The sequence below is a fragment of the Coregonus lavaretus genome (assembly GCF_964263955.1).
Source record: "Coregonus lavaretus genome assembly, chromosome: 2".
NCBI lineage: Eukaryota > Metazoa > Chordata > Actinopteri > Salmoniformes > Salmonidae > Coregonus > Coregonus lavaretus.
In genome coordinates this window covers 36,986,968-37,010,994 of record NC_139989.1, presented here as the reverse complement: position 1 = coordinate 37,010,994, position 24,027 = coordinate 36,986,968, and the positions used below count along the sequence as shown (strand labels likewise).

At 40.7% G+C, this 24,027-nt stretch overlaps 1 protein-coding gene across 1 annotated transcript in view; it reads left to right on the top strand.

The window, feature by feature from the left end:
* The window catches only part of LOC311103212 (junction plakoglobin-like), a 101,425-nt gene that overhangs the window by 64,010 nt on the left and 13,388 nt on the right, over positions 1-24,027 (top strand). Inside the window, exons 5-9 of the mRNA XM_084144755.1 lie at positions 301-539; positions 1,871-2,072; positions 2,651-2,795; positions 2,935-3,038; positions 5,979-6,317. Coding sequence (XP_084000881.1) covers positions 301-539; positions 1,871-2,072; positions 2,651-2,795; positions 2,935-3,038; positions 5,979-6,317 — 1,029 coding nt within the window. The remainder of the gene's footprint in view (positions 1-300; positions 540-1,870; positions 2,073-2,650; positions 2,796-2,934; positions 3,039-5,978; positions 6,318-24,027) is intronic.

Here is a 24,027-nt window from a genome sequence, read left to right as displayed (position 1 = left end):
TGTACAACATTGCTTGAGTTGAGGCCTATGTGGTCAGTTCTGATTATGATTGAAAGTCATGATGGACCCAGTCCTGCTCTGTCTTCTACTCACAATTCAAACTCAAGACGTGGTCTGTTCCTAAATCTTGTTATCAATTACCATGTTCAAAGTACCAATGAATTGCTGAAGTGCAACGTTTAAAATACCTTAAAGCCATGACCCTAAAGAAATGTTCAGACCTAACAATGGGTCCCAACCCAATGCCAACATTTTGCATGGACAGAAATTCTCAATTGTGCAATGTCTCATTCCCCACAGGTGGTGGTCAACAAGGCGGCCATGATCGTGAACCAGCTGACGCGGAAAGAGGCGTCTCGCCGGGTGCTGATGCAGTCCCCCCAGATGGTGGCGGCGGTGGTGCGGGCCATGCAGAACACAGGAGACATGGAGACAGCCCGTTGTGCTGCCAGCGTCCTCCACAGCCTGTCCCACCAGAGAGAGGGCCTGCTTGCCATCTTCAAGTCTGGGGGCATCCCCGCCCTGGTCCGCATGCTCAGGTAGGAGAGGAGGGAGGGATTAGTGGGTGGATGGATGGATGTTGAGGGGTAGATGGGAGTGGATAGATGGAGGGAGGGAGGGAAGTATCGACAGATGTTTGGATAGATTGTTGGTAAATGGTTTGATGTGAAGTATTAGTGAAACAAAGAGAGAGAAAAAGCAAGGGGGTGAAAGTGTCACACCCTGACTCAGGGGACTCTTATATGTTGAGTCAGGGTGTGGTGTTCTATGTTGTGTTTTCTATGTTTCAGTCTAGGTGTTGTAGTTCTGTGTTCGGCTGGGTGTGGTTCCCAATCAGAGGCAGCTGTCGCTCGTTGTCTCTGATTGGGGATCATACTTAGGCAGCCTGTTGGCGTGCATTAGTTGTGGGAGCTTGTTCCGTGTGGAGGCTTGTTTAGTGTTCAGCCTTAGGACTTCACGTTTCGTTGGTTTGTTGTTTTGTCGTGTGTTTATCATTTAAATAAACATGTACGCATTTCACGCTGCACCTTGGTCTGACCCGTCCTTAAACGAACGTGACAGAAAGAGAGCAAAATAGATACTTATAAGGTGGAATTCAGTGTTAGAAATGAAGTGATTTAGGCACGCACTGTTCTGGCCTGTCTCTGCATCTGCAGTTGTGTACGTGCTGTGTGTGCTCATTTGTGTGTGTGTGTGTGTGTGTGTGTGTGTGTGTGTGCAAGTGTGTGTGTGTGCGTACATGCTAATGTGTTGGTATCTCCACCACCATGTCCACTACTGCCTGCAGGCTAAGATATTAGCATATCACATTATTACCCATCAGAAATTAGGTGTCATGCTGTGCTCATTAACTTGGCCAAACTGGTCTGCACATCATTTCAACCTGACCACCAGGCTCATTTTAACCTCACGATAAGTGGCAGCCATTTTTCATAGTCATTTCTCATAGAGGCAGAGTCTCTTTATCTCTGTTCACACAGTATAAACCCTGTATAACAGTCTAGGAGGCATCAGACAGAAACTAAATTAAGACATTTAATTAATTCAGAAACAGAATTCAGATAAATACAAATGGAAAAACCTCCCTGTACAAGACTGTCAAATAGGGACTTAGATGCAGATTCATGATAGAGGAATATGTGCTTTTTAATGATACAAAGAGCAGCAAGGGCAAAATCTAAAAACAAATTAAAGCAAATGAAATTCAGAGGGAACTAATTGGGAAAAGAAAGGTCATGCTAATTTCTCTCATACCTCCCTCTCTTCCTCTCTCTTTTTCTCTACCTACTCTCCCTATTTCCCTCCCTCTCCCCTCCCTCCCCTCCCCTCTTCCCTCCCTCCCCTCCCCTCTTCCCTCCCCCTCCCTCAGTTCTCCCATGGAGTCAGTGCTGTTCTATGCCATCACCACCCTCCACAACCTGCTACTGCACCAGGAGGGAGCCAAGATGGCGGTGCGCCTGGCCGACGGCCTGCAGAGGATTGTGCCTCTGCTGAAGAAGAGCAACCCCAAGTTCCTGGCCATCACCACTGACTGCCTGCAGCTGCTCTCCTACGGAAACCAGGAGAGCAAGGTGTGTGGTGGGGGGGAGGGGGGTCTTTGGTGTGTATGCGTGCGGATAATGCTTGATCCATCATATTTGGCATAGTGGTATTGGCACAGACTACTTGCATCTTTACTGCAGCCACGGAAGAGTGTGAGTGTACTTGCAGGTCTGGATTATGCGTGATCCCTTTTAGTGCCACCTGCAGCTACATGCACACACACACACACACACACACACACACACACACACACACACACACACACACACACACACACACACACACACACACACACACACACACACACACACACACACACAACACACACACACACACACACACACACACAGTACATGTCCTTACCACTGGCTGCATGCAGCTGCATTGCTACAGCAAATGTAAATCCCTGTATGGTGTCAGTAATGTACCCTGCATTACATCAGAAATATACTGAATATAAAGTGAATATAATTAAATCAAATACACATACTGCTATTATTATTCTAACAATCATATTTGAGATATTTCATAATGCAATGTAATGTCCAAACTCTGTAACGATATTTCATTGATTATGACAGTGTGTTTTCATTGTTATTCATCTCAGCTTATCATCCTAGCCAACGGTGGCCCTGAGGGGCTGGTCTTCATCATGAGGAACTATAATTATGAGAAACTGCTGTGGACCACCAGCCGTGTGCTCAAAGTTCTCTCAGTGTGCCCTAGCAACAAGCCGGCCATAGTGGAAGCTGGTGAGTGTGTGTGTGTGTGTGTTTTGGGGGAGGATGTGTGTTATGTGTGTGTCCGTACGTATGTGTGTGTCTGTGCGTGTGTGTTGTCTGATCCTTTCCATAAAAGAGCCATTTAACATTCCCTCTCTCATCCTTCCAGGGGGCATGCAGGCCATGGGACAGCACCTGACTGGCTCCAGCCAGCGCCTCACACAGAACTGCCTCTGGACCCTGAGGAACCTGTCTGATGCTGCCACTAAACAGGTAAGAGGTCAGGTAACCATAGAGTCCATTTTGAATCAGCAGAGACCGTACCATAGAGTAATACAGAGATAGTACAGAGTCTATAAAGACCAATGACTATATGCAGTATATGAATGAACAAAGCCATCGATCACGTGACACTATTTATTCCCATGTGAAGACTCTATAGCAGGGGTGTCAAACGTACGGCCCGCGGGCCGGATCAGGCCCGCAAACGGGTTTAATCCGGCCCGCGAGATGATTTCAACAACAACAAAAAAAACAAAAAAAAACTTTTTTTTTTTGTTTTTTTTTTGTAAAGTATAAAAATGCGCTGCAATTTTTCAATAAAATAAACTGCTGTTCCAATTGCGTCCACTGGATGGCGCAATAGCAATTGTGTTAAGCAAGCAAACTGTTTATACCGGGGCAGAGCAAGTAGGTCAAGCACGTGCAGCCAATGAGCTACTTTGTTTTGCCCGCGATATTTATTACGGCTTCTACTTTTAACATTATGTGCTTTGGCACCCTCATTGCCCCAATATGTCTCTGTCAAAAAAGAGAAAAGTGGACGCAGAGTGCAGAGTGTTCCAAGAAAAATGGTCATCCTATTTATTTACGGAATTGAATGGGAAAGCTGTATGTTTGGTGTGTTCAGAGCATGTTGCAGTGCTGAAAGAATATAACCTTCGTCGCCACTATGTGAGTCTTCATGCCGACAAATATGACAACTTTCAAGGACAGCGGAGATGAGAGAAGGTGAATGAACTGTTGGCGGGTCTGAAGAAACAGCAGTCTGTGTTTACTCACAGCCGAGACATCAGTGACGCTGCAGTGAAAGCTAGCTACCTCATTGCTAATGAAATCGCAGTGGCTTCAAAACCATTTAGTGAAGGTCAATTTGTAAAAACATGCATGATGAAGGCAGCTGAGATTGTGTGCCCTGAAAAGCGGCAGGCTTTTGCAAATATCAGCCTGACAAGAAACACAGTTGCAGACAGGATTTCCGATCTTTCAGTGGATTTGGACAGCCAGTTGAAGCAAAAAGTAAAGTCATGTATTGCGTTTTCGGTTGCAATTCATGAAAGCACGGACATTACAGATGTTTCACAACTGGCCATTTTCATCCGCGGAGTTGATTACACATTGACCGTCACCGAGGAGTTCGTGGAGTTGGTGCCGATGACAGATACAACGACAGCAGCTGATATTTTTACCGCACTCGTCGGCGCGCTGGACAGGGTCGGAGTGGACTGGTCCCGCGCTGTCAGCCTGGCTACAGATGGTGCGCCCTCAATGATCGAGAAAAAAGCAGGCGTTGTAACAAAGTTCAGAGAGAAAGTGCAATCTGCAAATGGAGGACGTGATTTTTTGACTTTTCACTGTATTTTGCACCAGGAGGCTTTGTGTTGCAAGTCATTAAAGATGGATAACGTCATGAAGGTGGTCATCCAAACTGTTAATTTCATCCGATCCAGAAGCCTGAATCACCGTCAGTTTGACAGCCTTCTCAGAGAGAAAGACCACATCTATGGCCTGCCATACCACACTGAGGTAAGATGGTTAAGCTGAGGTGCTGTGCTGAGGCGTTTCTTTGATTTACGAGAAGAAATTGAACAGTTCATGGAAGAAAAGGGCAAACCAGTGTTAGAATTTCATTCCGCAGAATGGATGCAGGACCTTGCATTTATGGTGGATGTTACAGAGCACCTGAATAACTTGAACAAACAGCTGCAAGGGCGCAACAAAGTTGTCACGCAGTATTATGACAGCATACGTTCTTTCAAGTTGAAGCTGTCATTGTGGGAGACGCAACTTGCCGGTGGTGATGCAGCTCACTTCCCCTGTCTGAAAAATGTGTGCGCCACCCAACATGTGGCAGACATGAAGCGGTTCAAAGATAAAATAACGGGACTGTTACGGGAGTTTGAGCAACGCTTTCAGATTTATGTTTATATGTTTTTATGTTGATGTGCTATTGTTTTTAATTGATTTTATTTTATTTGTATATTTAACCTATTCTTGACTCTGTGGTTCTTGCACTTGTTTGGGGAACAGGATTTCATTATTTTTATCTACATTTCTGCCTGAGAAATGACACCCTGATATAGTTCTGTGATCTGTGAAACAGTTCTGTTAATCACTGAGGCATTGTGTGTTTGTGTGTTCTTTTTCTTTAGAATTTTCAAATAAACTTGACGTGTTTTATGATTAATAGTGATGTTGTGCTTGTACTATTTTGGACACACTGTCCTCAGGCTCCAGCTTTATGTTGTATGTTGATAGTATTAAAACAAATAATGTTTTTAAGTTATATATACCATGATTTTTCCGGTCCGGCCCACTTGGGAATAGATTTTCCTCCATGTGGCCCCTGAGCTAAAATGAGTTTGACACTCCTGCTCTATAGCGTATTGAAGCCAAATTAAGTCGGTTAAGATGGCGCCTCATGGAGACGTAACATGCGCAGTTTGAGCTACTCCAGGAAGTGACGTTGCAGGCTAGCTCAGTGCTGCCCTCTTTCATTGAGTAACTCAAGTTGAAGGCTGAGAAGGGTACTGCAGGCTGCCATTCGTAACTAAATTACCTTCTCTGTGTGCGATTTTACGATAATCGGTTCAAGGACATACATCTGGTGTGTTAGAAAAGCAGTTATTGGTACCATGATTGTCTTCAAAACATATATTTATTTATATGAAGATTGACCACGAAGATTTACATTTTTCCAATCACTATAATGGGAGATCCTGTTTTCTGCTAACAATGCCGCAGTCGGCCTTGAACTTCTGTGGCTTCAAAGAGGCAGTCCTTCTCCCCTGATAAAGATAGTACCATCGAGTTCTACAGAGACACTAACATAGTTGGAGTTCTACAGTAAAACATATAATGAACAAACAAAGGACAGACAAAGAATTCTCAATCCCCGCCTCTCTTCCTACCTCCCCTTCTCTCTGTCTGTAGGAGGGTCTGGACGGCCTGCTGCAGGTGTTAGTGGGACAGCTGGGTTCGGACGACGTCAACATGCTGACGTGCGCCACGGGGATACTGTCCAACCTCACCTGCAACAACTCCCGCAACAAGGCCCTGGTCACGCAGTGCGGCGGGGTCGAGGCGCTCATCCACGCCGTGCTGCGGGCCGGAGAAAAGGAGGACGTGGCCGAGCCCGCCGTCTGTGCCCTGCGCCACCTGACGTCACGCCACCAGGATGCCGAGCTGGCCCAGAATGCTGTGCGGCTGCATTATGGTATTCCTGCCATCGTCAAACTGCTGGGGCAGCCCCACTACTGGCCTGTGGTGAAGGTGAGGGGGAGATAGTTGGATGGGGAGGGGATGGGAGTGGGGAAGGTATACTGTGCTTGTTTTGTCTGGCTCGTTGTTTTGTCTGGCTGGTAGCTCCATTACTGAACTGTGGTTAAGTTAAAGGTGATGGGTGAAGGATCAACGAGTGAAATTTGCAGGCTGGTTGTGGTTGTTTTGACTGACCAGTTGATCTTTTGTTTAGTGTTTTGTCTGGCTTGAGTGTTTGGTTGTTTTGTTTGGCTGGCTGCTTTGTCTGTGTGATTGTTTTGTTTACCTAAATTACTGGTTGTGGTACATCCGTTTATCTATGTGTCTATATATACAGCAGCTGCAGTCAGTCTTTAATGATTCCTCGTTTAACGGGTGCTTGAGTGAGGTTAAAATCATTACATACAGCCACCACTCATTGTCCTCTTCTTTGCGATGTATGATGCACTGTACATATTAATACATTTTCTTTGAGGCTTTAATTGGAAACAAAATGGCTATACTATTTAGGGCTCTATTCAATCCGCATTGCAGAAGTTCAGCTTTACACTGTGATTTAAATTTAAAGGCAATGTTCATGCTTTAGTGGAGACTTGATTCATAGTAAACACTGCATATGTCGGCTCAATCGGAAATTACCTTAACATTTCTATTTTAAGGAATCTGTAAAGCTTCAGCATTTCAGATTGAATAGAGCCCTTCATTTAGTTAGACTGTTGTTTGAAATGGTAGTACTTTAATGAAGGATTACTTTTAAATGAAAGCAGGTCAGAGGGGATGTTTTGGGGAGAGTGAGGCCTGCATAGAAGTTGTTCAATATGCAAGATGTAGTGCAGGCAGGGTACTAGGCTGTACCCCGAGGCAGGGCACAGGACGTGCCTCCCATAATCCTGCTGGGTTGCTCTGGAGACCATTCGGCTGCCTCGGACAACACCCGCTGGCTCCCACTGTCCACTGTCCCCTTGTTTTTGTTTTGGAGAAAACGACAAAGGGAGGGAGAGAGAAAATACACAAAGATTGAGTAAGATAGAAATGGCTAATTTGGGAGAGAGAGAGAGAAAGGGCTGCTCACAGGCAGTAAGTGTAGCATGCTTCACACAACAGCGTCACTGTGGAACAATGATAACATCGTCTGGGATTTGCAAGGCCTTCGCTGTCATTCTTTAGCAATGAAAACAAGATTGGTTGGATTTTTCTCTGAATCCAGTGGCTACCTTATGAATTTATATCAATGTGTTATTGTTGTCTGTTTCATCAGGGAATAGTGCACACCCATCTTTGACAGCAGATGGATTTAAGGATTAAGAGAGTTAAATGCTCAACTTTCCAGAATAACCACTCTCACGACGAAATAAATAATGCTAAAATGTCAGCCTAGTATGGGGGTAAACCAATGTCTAACATTATTACCTATGCTATTGATATACAGTAGATTTAGTAAGATGATAGTAGACATCATAGTAATATCAATAGTAATACAGAATAGCAATAGTTGGATACTAGTAATAGTAATATCAAAAGGTACCACCTAACAATAAATGTAATCTTTGCTTTATGAGTGGTAGTTTTCCTCTCTTATGATCTAGACAGTCAACTAGTATGATAAGGAAGAATAGGTTCCCCTCCCCCTCCAACCCCGTGCTTCAGTCTCTGATCGGTTTTGAGATGCTCCTCTGATTCGCTCCCAGCAAGCAGCATCCGTGAAGCACGCTTGAGTTCATGCCAATCGGAACAGAACACTTCAATGGTCGAGGGTATGTGTGCTCTGTCGTCCCCATGGGCACTGGTCCACAAGAATGGCCCTTTATTTTTACCCCAATGTGCACTAGCCTCTCTGTGTGTCGTGTTTGTGTCCCAATAGTCCATCGGTGTTCTTTCCTTGTGTCATTTCCTTCTATTCTGATCTGAAAGTATTTGATGAGTGAGTGAAAGCAGTATGGTAGGCACCTATCTATTCTTTTCACCTGTCATTGGTCTAAAACGACAGACAGTAATCCATTTAAGAGTATTTGTACCCACTCTGTGTGTGCATGTAGGACTATGCATGTGCACTTGGCAAGTGGCCATGTGTGTCTTCATGACTCCAGTGACTGTAGCAGCAGGTAAACATTGACATCTCTCATCCTCTACTACAACTGACAGAAAGGTGTTGTGGTGTTCTAAGGACTATTGGCAGCCAGCTATCCATGTATTGGCATCTTGTTGCTGATTACTTGACCATGTATACAACACTTCCCATTTGGGGGATATTAGGCTTTCTTATTAGCTCTGATGGAACTAAATACTAGTCACACACAAAGAACATGAATGAAACACACACAAACATTTCTCTCTCACTCACACACACACTGCTATCTCCCTCACACACACACTGCTCTCTCCCTCACACACACACTGCTCTCTCCCTCACACACACACACACACTGCTCTCTCCCTCACACACACACTGCTCTATCCCTAACACACACACTGCTCTCTCCCTCACACACACTGATCTCTCCATAACACACACACTGCTCTCTCCATAACACACACACTGCTCTCTCCCTCACACACACTGCTCTCTCCATAACACACACATTGCTCTCTCCCTCACACACACTGCTCTCTCCCTCACACACACACTGCTCTCTCCATAACACACACACTGCTCTCTCCATAACACACACTGCTCTCTCCCTAACACACACACTGCTCTCTCCATAACACACGTTCTGCTCTCTCCCTCACACACTGCTCTCTCCATAACACACACATTGCTCTCTGCCTCACACACACTCTGCTCTCTCCATAACACACACATTGTTCTCTCTCTCATACACACTCTGCTCTCTCCATAACACACACTCTGCTCTCTCCCTCACACACGCTCTGCTCTCTCTCTGTCTCCTTCTGCTCTATGTCAGCCAGAAGGTCTCTCTGCACCAAGCTGTGTCTAATCACTCATTTACGCCTTCTGAATTTAAATCTCCTACTGTGGCAGAGTGTGTGTGTTTGTCTATCCAAACTCATATGGATAAGCAACGAGAGCCATATAAATATTTACCTGGGAATGCAGGAATGCACACGTGTGTATGTTCATCTGTGACTGCGTACACATACATGTCTGTGCACAAGTGGGATTTAATCATTAATTTACAGGCTGAATTAGCCAAGCGTTCCACCCTCTCTCTCGGTGCGGTACGGAGACAGACGCTACAGGCCATGCCTGAATTTTCCTCCTGATCTGCATTCCTCTCTGACAGACAGCAGGGGATGTGTGTGTGTGTGTGTGTGTGTGTGTGTGTGTGTGTGTGTGTGTGTGTGTGTACTCGTTTTGGTGACATATGAAGACAATTTTATGACAACTCACCTTCAATGTCAGGACGCTCGGAAATATGAGGACATTTTTGGAGTCCTCATTTTTCCGAGCTCACTACAGTGTTCTAGACGACCATAGAATGCCCCTAAACCAAAAATCTGAAAAGTCTTTAAATGTCACAATCTCATGATTTGAAGTGTGTGTGTGTGTTTACGCTTTTTGCTCACCTGTGAATACGCCACCTAGTGGTCAGTTCTGGAACATTAACACACTTTAAACACACTTTAGTCACGTGACACACTTTAGTCACATGACACACTTTAGTTACATGACATTTCCTGATTTTGTTTGAGCACACTTTCCAACTATTCAAGATAGATTTACTTGAATACACATAATACATGTCATCATAGTCAACTATAACTAAGCTTTGGATAAAAGCGTCTGCTAAATGGCATATTATTTATTTATTATCATAAAATCCTCCTAAATCCCTCAAATAAAAACGTAATTTAGCATCAATTAGCCAGATAAGCTAATGTTAGCAAATTAGCTGAAAGGAATGAAAAGGACTTTTGCCACATGGAAAATTCAGAACTGGAAGAAGTGCAAGAGAAATGAAGGTAATACATTTATTTTTCTTCATTTACAACTAAAGAGATAGTTATTATCTAAGCTGTTCTTACATTTAAGTGTTCTTGACCACAAATGTTACTTAGCACTATCATGTTTTTCCATTTAAAGCCAAAGTGATGATATTGGTTGTTCAGTTCAGATAATGTTATTTGTAGAGTTTACAGTACTATACTTTTATAACAGTATTTATCTTTGAAGGTGTTAAGATTGCTTACTGTGCTTACTGTGAAAAGATTGCTATTGTGATTGCAGTTGCATAAGGTTTGCACTGATCGGTTAGCCTAATAAGCTAACCGGATACTGCATTAGTAAGAACATGAGCACGATATGACTAAAGGCAGACTAATACCATTTGATATATCCTTATTCGATTCAAATCAAGTATTAGTCTTTTCTGTATTTGTCTCGCTGACTTTTTGTCATCCAATGTAGATGTTTTCTAGTTGAGGAGCACATGGGCAATTGAAGAGCATGTCAAAACGAAGAGCCAGACTTAGTCCTGAGGCTGAGGCTATTCATTTTATTATTTCTGGAAGTGACAAGCCTTGTATAAAGTCAAATGGATCAATGACTATAAAGGTATGTTATACACACAAGCTACACTTATTGGGTCATACCATATTGGGATGTCATTTGAAACACATTCAAGTCTTACACAAGTGAAAAAATCACTGCGTACCGCTGCATTAGACACATACGGCTTTAACATCCAATTTCAGAAGTTATGTTGTGATTCTTTTGCAAGCAGTTGGGGGATGGGGAAAAATATTCAAGATTTATGAACTACACCTCCCAACTTCTATTAGAATGTATGATATTGGTGGTCATTTCCTTGGCCAGTCGGCAGACCGTTCGCGCTATGTGTGAAAGCCGGTAATGTGATTTAAATTCAAAAATGTTTTTAACATTTGATCATAACAACCCCAACGATAAACGGAATGTAGAAGCATTTGGGTGATAAAAATTTACAATATATGTGAATGATGCGTATCAGCGCGTAGAACAAATATGGCACCATTCAAGTTAACAGAACAGCGAAAATGCACCGCCGAGTAGGCCTACCGACAGAGTGTTCACAACATGAGTGGGTGTGTGCGTAAATTTTTTGTGTACGCTGATGTCCTTAAATATAAAGTCTGCAATAAAGCGGTCTAAAGCGAGGAGTCAAAGGCAGACTCAGCGGTGCAAGTCACTGCAGGTCTAGTGGTGATAACTGCTGGAACCTGACCGGGGATCACATCTCTTTTTGCCCCGCTTTAACGCCATTGTTTCGGCGTTTCCGTTTTTAGCTGTAGATCTGTCATTAAATCCAACATAAAATACGTCTCCTCGTGATTTCATAGTTTTCAGACCAAATTTATTTTGAATGATGTCACCTTTTTGGGTCCTTACCAGTTTGCACCCCTGCAATGGATCTTTCCCCTAAATATTAAATCATACACATTGATAAGCAGGCTAAATGGGTCTGATCAACTGCAATTCATTAACCTAATTTGAACTGTATTACTTGATACTAAGTTCTTAACTTTGTTACATCAGGACGTGGTGTATTTGCCTCAGCACCAATTGAAAAGGGATCCTTTGTCCTCGAGTACCGTGGGGAGTTTATATCGCAATATGAATGGGACAAGAGGCAGGGGAAGTATACGGAAAAGCAAAATGCTTTCTTGTTTGATTTTGAATGGAACAATGGCTCATGGTGGTAAGTAAAACCCTATAAGACATCAGTTCATCTCTATATGTTTATATGTTTTGTGGAGAAAACGTAAATCTGTTTCCCTCTTCAATTTTAGCATAGATGCATCCTGCGAAGATGGTTCACTGGGGAGGCTGGTAAATGATTCCCACAGGTCCCCAAATTGCAAAATGAAAAAGATGATAGTCCAATGTAAACCTCATCTTTGCTTGTTTGCTATTGAAAACATCCAAGCAGAGAGTGAAATAACCTATGATTATGGATAATCTCAGTGGCCATGGCGTGCTCTGGTAAGTAAATCTGCTTTGATATATTATAATGTATAAGATCTGTCAAAGAATTATAAAATATATAAATACATGTCCCTTCTTACATGTATGTTGTCACCGCTTTATATATATATATACAGTTGAAGTCGGAAGTTTACATTCACCTTAGCCAAATACATTTAAACTCAGTTTTTCACAATTCCTGACATTTAATCCAAGTAAAAATTCCCTGTTTTAGGTCAGTTAGGATAACCACTTTATTTTTAGAATGTGAAATGTCAGAATAATAGTAGAGAGAATTATTTATTTCAGCTTTTATTTCTTTCATCACATTCCCAGTGGGTCAGAAGTTTACATACACTCAATTAGTATTTGGTAGCATTGCCTTTAAATTGTTTAACTTGGGTCAAACGTTTCGGGTAGCCTTCCACAAGCTTCCCACAATAAGTTGGGTGAATTTTGGCCGATTCCTCCTGACAGAGCTGGTGTAACTGAGTCAGGTTTGTAGGCCTCCTTGCTCGCACACGCTTTTTCAGTTCTGCCCACACATTTTCTATAGGATTGAGGTCAGGGCTTTTTGATGGCCACTCCAAAACCTTAACTTTGTTGTCCTTAAGCCATTTTGCCACAACTTTGGAAGTATGCTTGGGGTCATTGTCCATTTGGAAGACCCATTTGCGACCAAGCTTTAACTTCCTGACTGATGTCTTGAGATGTTGCTTCAATATATCCACATAATTTTCCTTCCTCATGATGCCATCTATTTTTTTAAGCGCACCAGTCCCTCCTGCAGCAAAACACCCCCACAGCATGATGCTGCCACCCCCGTGCTTCATGGTTGGGATGGTGTCCTTCGGCTTGCAAGCCTACCACCTTTTTCCTCCAAACATATTGATGGTCATTAAGGCCAAACAGTTCTATTTTTGTTTCATCAGACCAGAGGACATTTCTCCAAAAAGTACGATCTTTGTCCCCATGTGCAGTTGCAAACCACAGTCTGGCTTTTTTATGGCGGTTTTGAAGCAGTGGCTTCTTCCTTGCTGAGCGGCCTTTCAGGTTATGTCGATATAGGACTTGTTTTACTGTGGATATAGATACTTTTGTACCTGTTTCCTCCAGCATCATCACAAGGTCCTTTGCTGTTGTTCTGGGATTGATTTGCACCTTTCGCACCAAAGTACATGCATCTCTAGGAGACAGAACGCGTCTCCTTCCTGAGCGGTATGACGGCTTCGTGGTCCCATGGTGTTTATACTTGCGTACTATTGTTTGTACAGATGAACGTGGTACCTTCAGGCGTTTGGAAATTGCTCCCAAGGATGAACCAGACTTGTGGAGGTCTACAAATTTTTTTCTGAGGACTTGGCTGATTTCTTTTGATTTTCCCATGATGTCAAGCAAAGAGGCACTGAGTTTGAAGGTAGGCCTTGAAATAAATCCACAGGTACACCTCCAATTGACTCAAATGATGTCAATTAACCTATCAGAAGCTTCTAAAGCCATGACATCATTTTCTGGAATTTTCCAAGCTGTTTAAAGGCACAGTCAACTTAGTGTATGTAAACTTCTGACCCACTGGAATTGTGATACAGTGAATTATAAGTGAAAAAATCTGTCTGTAAACAATTGTTGGAAAAATTACTTGTATCATGCACAAAGTAGATGTCCTAACCAACTTGCCAAAACTATAGTTTGTTAACAAGAAATTTGTGGAGTGGTTGAAAAACGAGTTTTAATGATTCCAACCTAAGTGTATGTAAACTTCCGACTTCAACTGTATACACTGATTAAATAGAGTATAATACAGAATATTTATTGTTGTGTTTCGTTGCAGACACCAAGTGACAAGATCCCAGCTCAAGCTTCAGCAGACCCAGAAGTGAGACAGAGATCCACTTCATCCTTCCAACAGGTTATTACATATTTATTGTAGATCTTTTCTATTTAAATTAAATTGTTGTTTCAGTTCATTCCAAAATATGAATTAAATGGCTTTTTACTGTATTACAACCAACCTTTTGTGTAAAATGTTCACAAAATCAACATTCCCATAACTTGTTTCGATATCATAGCGTAAACAAAATTAGCCCAAACATTTGACAGAACTAACCGCCCCTCAAAACATAAAATTAATCTTTATTCTCTCTAATGCCTATGTTTTTGTATTTTTGGGGCAATGTTTTTGCCCATTTAACATATTTCTTATCAATTTGCGTGATTTAATTTATATGGCAGTTGATCCATTTACATTACTTTTAAGGTTGTGAGCTTTCTTTGACAACAAAAGGATAACTCAAAGTCAGGAACCTTGACTCTAGATGTGTTCAGTCGTCAAGTCCTCATTTGGTACTAAGGCTGTTCAAGACGTAAATGTGTTTCAGATGACGTCCCGATATGGTATGACCCAACCAGAGTAGAGTGTGTGTGTTACACGGTCCTCATATTGTTGGTTAGCAGATATTGTACAGTTTTAACCATTTTTATAGAGTCTTGCATAAAAAGCCCAGATCCATATATGAATTATCTTTCCTAACATCTGTGGTCAATGCAGCCCTTGACCTCAGCAATGAGTCTCACCCCAAAGGCGATTATGATAGACAGGTGGTAGGAATATATTGTGACTGAACTGAGTATGATCATTAGTTTACTAAATAGATATGATCTATATTAGAAAACACAATATTTCTGACATGTTATTGTTGTATTTCGTTGCAGACACCAAGTGACAAGATCCCAGCTCAACCTTCAGCAGACCCAGAAGTGAGACAGAGATCCACTTCATCCTTCCAACAGGTTATTACACATTTATTGTAGATCTTTTCTATTTAAATTAAATTGTTGTCTCAGTTCATTCCAAAATATGAATTAAATGGCTTTTTACTGTATTACAACCAACCTTTTGTGTAAAATGTTCACAATATCAAAATTCCCATAACTTCTTTCGATATCATAGCATAAACAAAATTAGCCCGACCATTTGACAGAACTAACCGCCCCTCAAAACATAAAATTAATCTTTATTCTCTCTAATGCCTATGTTTTTGTATTTTTGGGGCAATGTTTTTGCCCATTTAACATATTTCTTATCAATTTGCGTGATTTAATTTATATGGCAGTTGATCCATTTACATTGCTTTTAAGGTGGTGAGCTTTCTTTGACAACAAAAGGATAACTCAAAGTCAGGAACCTTGATTCCAGATGTGTTCAGTCGTCAAGTCCTCATTTGGTAATTAGGCTGTTCAAGACGTAAATGTGTTTCAGATTACGTCCCGATATGGTATGACCCAACCAGAGTAGAGTGTGTGTGTTACACGGTCCTCATATTGTTGGTTAGCAGATATTGTACAGTTTTAACCATTTTTATAGAGTCTTGCATAAAAAGCCCAGATCCATATATGAATTATCTTTCCTAACATCTGTGGTCAATGCAGCCCTTGACCTCAGCAATGAGTCTCACCCCAAAGGCGATTATGATAGACAGGTGGTAGGAATATATTGTGACTGAACTGAATATGATCATTAGTTTACTAAATAGATATGATCTATATTATAAAACACAATATTTCTGACATGTTATTGTTGTATTTTGTTGCAGACACCAAGTGACAAGATCCCAGCTCAACCTTCAGCAGACCCAGAAGTGAGACAGAGATCCACTTCATCCTTCCAACAGGTTATTACACATTTATTGTAGATCTTTTCTATTTAAATTAAATTGTTGTCTCAGTTCATTCCAAAATATGAATTAAATGGCTTTTTACTATATTACAACCAACCTTTTGTGTAAAATGTTCACAAAATCAACATTCCAATAACTTGTTTCGATATCATAGCGTAAACAAAATTAGCCCAACCATTTGACAGAACTAACCGCCCCTCAAAACATTAAATTAATCTTTATTCTCTCTAATGCCTATGTTTTTGTATTTTTGGGGCAATGTTTTTGCCCATTTAACATATTTCTTATCAATGTGCGTGATTTAATTTATATGGCAGTTGATCCATTTACATTGCTTTTAAGGTGGTGAGCTTTCTTTGACAACAAAAGGATAACTCAAAGTCAGGATCCTTGATTCCAGATGTGTTCAGTCGTCAAGTCCTCATTTGGTAATTAGGCTGTTCAAGACGTAAATGTGTTTCAGATTACGTCCCGATATGGTATGACCCAACCAGAGTAGAGTGTGTGTGTTACACGGTCCTCATATTGTTGGTTAGCAGATATTGTACAGTTTTAACCATTTTTATAGAGTCTTGCATAAAAAGCCCAGATCCATATATGAATTATCTTTCCTAACATCTGTGGTCAATGCAGCCCTTGACCTCAGCAATGAGTCTCACCCCAAAGGCGATTATGATAGACAGGTGGTAGGAATATATTGTGACTGAACTGAATATGATCATTAGTTTACTAAATAGATATGATCTATATTATAAAACACAATATTTCTGACATGTTATTGTTGTATTTTGTTGCAGACACCAAGTGACAAGATCCCAGCTCAACCTTCAGCAGACCCAGAAGTGAGACAGAGATCCACTTCATCCTTCCAACAGGTTATTACACATTTATTGTAGATCTTTTCTATTTAAATTAAATTGTTGTCTCAGTTCATTCCAAAATATGAATTAAATGGCTTTTTACTATATTACAACCAACCTTTTGTGTAAAATGTTCACAAAATCAACATTCCAATAACTTGTTACGATATCATAGCGTAAACAAAATTAGCCCAACCATTTGACAGAACTAACCGCCCCTCAAAACATAAAATTAATCTTTATTCTCTCTAATGCCTATGTTTTTGTATTTTTGAGGCAATGTTTTTGCCCATTTAACATATTTCTTATCAATTTGCGTGATTTAATTTATATGGCAGTTGATCCATTTACATTACTTTTAAGGTTGTGAGCTTTCTTTGACAACAAAAGGATAACTCAAAGTCAGGAACCTTGACTATAGATGTGTTCAGTCGTCAAGTCCTCATTTGGTACTAAGGCTGTTCTAGACGTAAATGTGTTTCAGATGACGTCCCGATATGGTATGACCCAACCAGAGTAGAGTGTGTGTGTTACACGGTCCTCATATTGTTGGTTAGCAGATATTGTACAGTTTTAACCATTTCTATAGTGTCTTGCATAAAAAGCCCAGATCCACATATGAATTATCTTTCCTAACATTTGTGGTCAATGCAGCCCTTGACCTCAGCAATGAGTTTCACCCCAAAGGCGATTATGATTGACAGGTGGTAGGAATATATTGTGACTGAACTGAGTATGATCATTAGTTTACTAAATAGATATGATCTATATTATAAAACACTATATTTCTGACATGTTATTGTTGTATTTCGTTGCAGACACCAAGTGACAAGATCCCAGCTCAACCTTCAGCAGACCCAGAAGTGAGACAGAGATCCACTTCATCCTTCCAACAGGTTATTACACATTTATTGTAGATCTTTTCTATTTAAATTAAATTGTTGTCTCAGTTCATTCCAATATATAAACTACATGGCTTTTTACTGTATTACAACCAACCTTTTGTGTAAAATGTTCACAATATCAAAATTCCCATCACTTGTTTCGATATCATAGCATAAACAAAATTAGCCCGACCATTTGTCAGAACTAACCACCCCTCAAAACATAAAATTAATCTTTATTCTCTCTAATGCCTATGTTTTTGTATTTTTGGGGCAATGTTTTTGCCCATTTAACATATTTCTTATCAATTTGCGTGATTTAATTTATATTGCAGTTGACCCATTTACATTACTTTTAAGGTTGTGAGCTTTCTTTGACATCAAAAGGATAACTCAAAGTCAGGAACCTTGACTCTAGATGTGTTCAGTCGTCATCTCCTCATTTTGTACTTAGTCTGTTCAAGGCGTAAATGTGTTTCAGATGACGTCCCGATATGGTATGACCCAACCAGAGTAGAGTGTGTGTGTTACACAGTCCTCATATTGTTGGTTAGCAGATATTGTACAGTTTTAACCATTTCTATAGAGTCTTGCTTGAAAACCCCAGATCCACATATTCATTTTTTCATTTATAGGTCATCTATAAAACAGTATTGTCAATTTCTTAACCCAAATTATTTTCACATACAGTATAATGTATAATATCCTAATTTACTGTTACGGTACTGTGTTATTAAAAACAAATATTTATTCTTCATAATTTCATTCAAGGCAAGCAAGTCCAGTGGAATTGTACCCTTCCAGTGTCCTACTGCAAAGCAGGTAAGAAAGCTGCATTCTTGTCATTAGATAAAATAGTTCATGTTCTTTGTTAACACATTGTGGTATTTTTGATGTGAGGAAACATTGTAGAAATTTGTACAGCTTAGAAAAAGCCGCCATCTGCAAAATCTGAGGCGCCGTCATGATCGTTGTGAGGATCGTTATGAGAAGAGATAGCTGAGAGACAGAGGTCTTTCAATCAGTTTACTAGAATACATTTTTCTGTGAGTATGTAGGTGTTATGCACAATGTGATGGTACTGTAGGGAGTATGATACCCTAGGTATTAATACATGTATAAAGTTATTGACAGAATTAGATGCTTTTTTTTCTTTTTTTTCAGACCTTGATGAATCTTCGGATGCTGCAGACTATCTTCCAGACTCATGTGGCAATTCCTCGGATGCTTCTATTATAAGTACTACAAGTTCTTGTAGTAAGGAATATAAAACCACAGAAAAGAATCTCCACCACAAATTGTCAGAGAACAAACCATTAGGGAATGTTACAGCACACAGTGGGGATAGTACCACCAGTTCAGAGAAGCCAAGAACATTAAGTTATTCAAAGATGCGCAGCAATCCTTGTACTTAAGTAATAAGCTGCAGTGCCAATTCATCAGAGAACACATCACACCAGAAAAGCTCCATAAATGTCACACCTTTGTCAATAACAGCAAAAGGAAGCAAGTACAACAAGAAGCAATTTTGTCTTTATTGTAAAAAGGCCATTTATAAATTGGCAAGACACCTCGAATCCATCCACAGTGAAAAGCCTGATGTTGCAATGGCTTTCAGTTTTAATATAGGATCCCGCAAAAGAAGAGAGTTGTTACGCTCTCTTAAGAAGAGATGAAACTTTGACCATAATACTGAAGTGGCAAGCTGTGGCACTGGAGAGATGGTTGCCTGTAAAAGACCTAGTAATGCAAAACCATCTGATGACTACCGTCACTGCAAATTTTGCGAAGGACTGTATGCAAGAAATTCCCTATGGAGACATGTGAGAAACTGCCAGAAGAAGTCTGTTGAGGGAGAGCCTCAAGTTGGGCGAAAACGGATTCAACTGCACTTACCAAGACCTGACTCAGTTAAGGAAACTGTTTGGAAGATTGCTTGTGAAATGAACCAGGATGACGTTTCCTCGGTTGTAAGGAGTGAAACTGAATTCCTTTGTATCGGCGAGTCACTGTTGAATTCCAGGAAACCATATGAGAGAAGGAATGACTACATACGCCAAAAAATTAGAGCGATGGCAAGACTATTGATAACGGCAAGGGCTATAACACCTTTGAAGAGCACCGAAGTCCTTGTTATGCCCTGTAACTTTCCCCATGTGATACAGGCAGTAAGATATGTTGCTGGTTATGATGTTGAAAGCAACTCGTATAAAATCCCATCATTGGCTTTGAAATTGGGACACAGTTTAGCCAAAGTTGCAGGCATTATTCAATGCAATGCCATCACTGCACATCGCCCTGCTGTTGCAGAGTCTGCAAAGCAATTTGCCACTTTACATCAGAAAAAGTGGACAGAGTCCATTTCAGCTGCCGCATTGGGTACGCTTCAACAAGCCAAATGGAATAAACCACAGGTTTGACCCTTTACAGAGGATGTGTCGGTGCTGCACACGTTTCTTGCTACTGAGCGTGCTAAGTGTATGAAGGACCTTGAGGAAGAACCCAACAGCAAAAGCTTTGGAAATCTTCCTAAAGTGACTTTGATGCAGGTAGTACTATTTAACAGAAGGAGGGAAGGGGAAGTTTCAAAAATGGAGCTTCAGTCTTTCACATCCAGGGATCTTACGGAGCTGAATCCAGACATTGTGAGGGGCCTTACTGACTTCGAGAGGAAGCTTGCAGAGCACTTTGAGAGAGTTGAGATTCGAGGTAAAAGGTCAAGAAAGGTTCCAGTGCTTCTAACCCCTGACATGATCACTGCTATGGACCTCCTCATGATAAGCAGAAAAGAGTGTCAAGTCCACAAAGAAAATGTGTACATGTTTACACGGCCAGGTGTCCTTTCCCATTACAGAGGCTCTGACTGCTTTCGCAAGTATTCAAACAATGTGGTGCAAAGAACCCAGAGGCACTCACCTCAACAAGATTGCGGAAACAAGTCGCCACTTTGTCCACACTACTAAACCTCAAAGAAAATGAAATGGATCAACTTGCCACCTTTCTAGGACATGACATCCGTGTCCATAGAGAATTCTATCGGCTTCCAGAGAGTACCCTGCAGCTCGCAAAAGTCAGCAAACTGTTGATAGCAATCGAAAAAGGAAGACTGCCTTACCTGCAGGGGAAAGGGCTGGATGACATTGAGGTCAATCCTGAAGGTAAAATTTTGTTTGAAATATAGTTTTTAGCCACTTCAAATATAACTATTATAAGTGTTGTTAGTCCTTAATTTAAATAATTGGCCGTAAATGTTTTTTACCCAACCATATGAAGTAGAAATGAGTGATGATGATTCCAGTGAAGAAACCATTGCTGACCTACATCAATGCAAAGGTATCCTGACTTGTATATATGTGGTAATATCTTTAAATTATGTCACATAAATGCACATTTCTGTGGGGATTATCGAAATGATCCTTTATCTGTTTTTTAACAATCACATTGGTGGTGATAAGTAATTCCACATTTATGGATTTGCAATCAGTTTATGTTTATATCTCAAATATCAGTTAATATCTAATGTAGAATTGCATATTGCCTGACATTGAGGTTGTTTACAGTGAATAATACAAGCAAGCAAACGTATTGTCATGAAGCTCATAGAACATAATCACATTCATTATTACTTTGCAAAGGCTCAACAACAGAGACTTCTAGGGACCAGACACTTCTGAGGCAAACACCAGAGTCAACCACCCTGGACAACATGGAGGGCACTTCTGAGTCAACCACCCTGGACAACATGGAGGGCACTTCTGAGTCAACCACCCTGGACAACATGGAGGGCACTTCTGAGTCAACCACCCTGGACAACATGAAGGGCACTCCTGAGTCAACCACCTTGAATAACGTACACATGAGCAACACACAACCAAGACATGGTAAAATAGTCACATCCCAAGCATCCTCAAAGTGCTCCAAAGGAAAGCAAGGTTAGTAAGCATTTTGTATTCACATGTATTGATAACATCATATAACTACTAACTAGAATCCTTTGTATCATATCCTCCATTTGTCACTTTAGCAGAGCTCATTGTTAATCAGTTGTATTTTGTTTCCATTTATGAAAGCTGTGAAGGTGAGAAGCAAGTGGACAGGTGATGAAGTGAAAGCTGTTGAGCGGCATTTGCTTAATTTCATAACAAGCTGCAGAATACCAGGTAAAAAGGACTGTGACTCCTGCCTCCAAGCAGAGCCAGTAGCTCTGAAAGACAGAGACTGGGTTGCTATCAAATACTACATCCACAACAGAAATGTAGCATTAAAAAGGAAGATGAATAGATAGAACTAGAGCATGCCAACTGTAGCTCAGGTACCATTCAATTCCAATTTCAATCAGCTTCTCCTCAGATAGTGTTAATATCTGTGGGTTTCATGTTCATATTATTTTATTTTCCTTAAATGATTTATATTGTTGGTTCTTGTACAAACATGCCACATAGGCTCGACTGTAGATCCCACATGTTTGTATGTTTATGTATAATTGAGGGCTATTAATGAGCATATGTTTGCTACTTATGGTCACATTTTTTTGGGATAACAGTTGATGATATATGTTAATACTCTGCTCTCATTGACAGGGAAAAGAGATAAACAGTACTTAAAGGGATTGTTATTGTTCCTAAGTTTTCAGAAGCACTTTGTTCTTAACCACAAGATGTTGAATGTGGCAAGGTGTTTAAATTACTGTTAAACTATTACCATTTCAATGGGTGCTTGTAACAGGCCTTGTGTATGGTAACTTGCACTATGTAACTATGATGTAAATCCCTATGTTATTTAGACAGGTTAGCTGAATGTACACTGTCATGTTTCATAGAAGCTGGATGCTTTAATAGAGAGTTTCTCATTCATTTCAAACATGCCATTTCTACTGCCTTGTGCATAGCAGGGAAGGAGGCAAAGTGTAGGTGGTCTATTCTGGGTGTTCAATTGATTTGTTAATTTGCATATTTTCGCTGGCACTCAATAAAGGTAAGGCATAAAGTGTTCCCTCTTTTTTTACATGAATATTGACTGCAAATGTATTGTTATAAATAACAATAATACGACTTAAACAGTAGACTGAGAATATATTATATTTATGAGCTATGTGAACATGGATAGGCATTTCTGTTGAAGGTTACCTATCTGGTGAGCATGATTATTATAATATTTTTTTAAAAGCTTTAGTTAAGTATTGTACACCTATGATTCTTATGCAGACATTTCAACATGTAACCGGAACCACGTTCAAATACAGACCCTATTTACAGGTTCTTCATAAGTCACATAAACCTGAAAATCAGTGTGTATCTATGGGCTGCTGTTGCTATGGGCCTTATATGTCACATGAACCCGAAAAAGTCCTCATATATACTATTAAAATCAGGTCTGAACAAAATATAGCCCTAGACAAAATCTCAACAGATGGATGTATTCCTAGAATCATGGGACCAAACTATTCTGATTCCCAGGTCTCTTGGACCTTGGGAAAGGCATGTCCCAATATGTCACATTTTTGTCATAAGTCCTGATATTGTCTATAAACACGTATGTGTGTGTGTGTGTGTGTGTGTGTGCGCACGCGCGCATGTGTGTGGAGGATTAGGCAACCAGATCTCCATCACAGCACACGCCTGGATGATTCTCAATCCAGCCGGAGCTCTTTTAATAAAGGGGATATTGTTTTTTAATGATGTGAAATTAATTATGAGGTTTTTAAAGGGGACTTTACAGTTGAAGTCGGAAGGTTACATACACTTTAGCCAAATACATTTAAACTCAGTTTTTCACAATTCCTGACATTTAATCCTAGTAAGAATTCCCTGTCTTAGGTCAGTTAGGATCACCACTTTATTTTTAGAATGTGAAATGTCAGAATAATAGTAGAGAATTATTTATTTAAGCTTTTATTTCTTTCATCACATTCCCAGTGGGTCAGAAGTTTACATACACTCAATTAGTATTTGGTAGCATTGCCTTTAAATTGTTTAACTTGGGTCAAACGTTTTGGGTAGCCTTCCACAAGCTTCCCACAATAAGTTGGGTGAATGTTGGCCCATTCCTCCTGACAGAGCTGGTGTAACTGAGTCAGGTTTGTAGGCCTCCTTGCTCGCACACGCTTTTTCAGTTCTGCCCACAAATGTTCTATAGGATTGAGGTCAGGGTTTTGTGATGGCCACTCCAATACCTTGACTTTGTTGTCCTTAAGCCATTTTGCCACAACTTTGGAAGTATGCTTGGGGTCATTGTCCATTTGGAAGACCCATTTGCGACCAAGCTTTAACTTCCTGACTGATGTCTTGAGATGTTGCTTCAATATATCCACATAATTTTCCTCCCTCATGATGCCATCTATTTTGTGAAGTGCACCAGTCCCTCCTGCAGCAAAGCACCCCCACAGCATGATGCTGC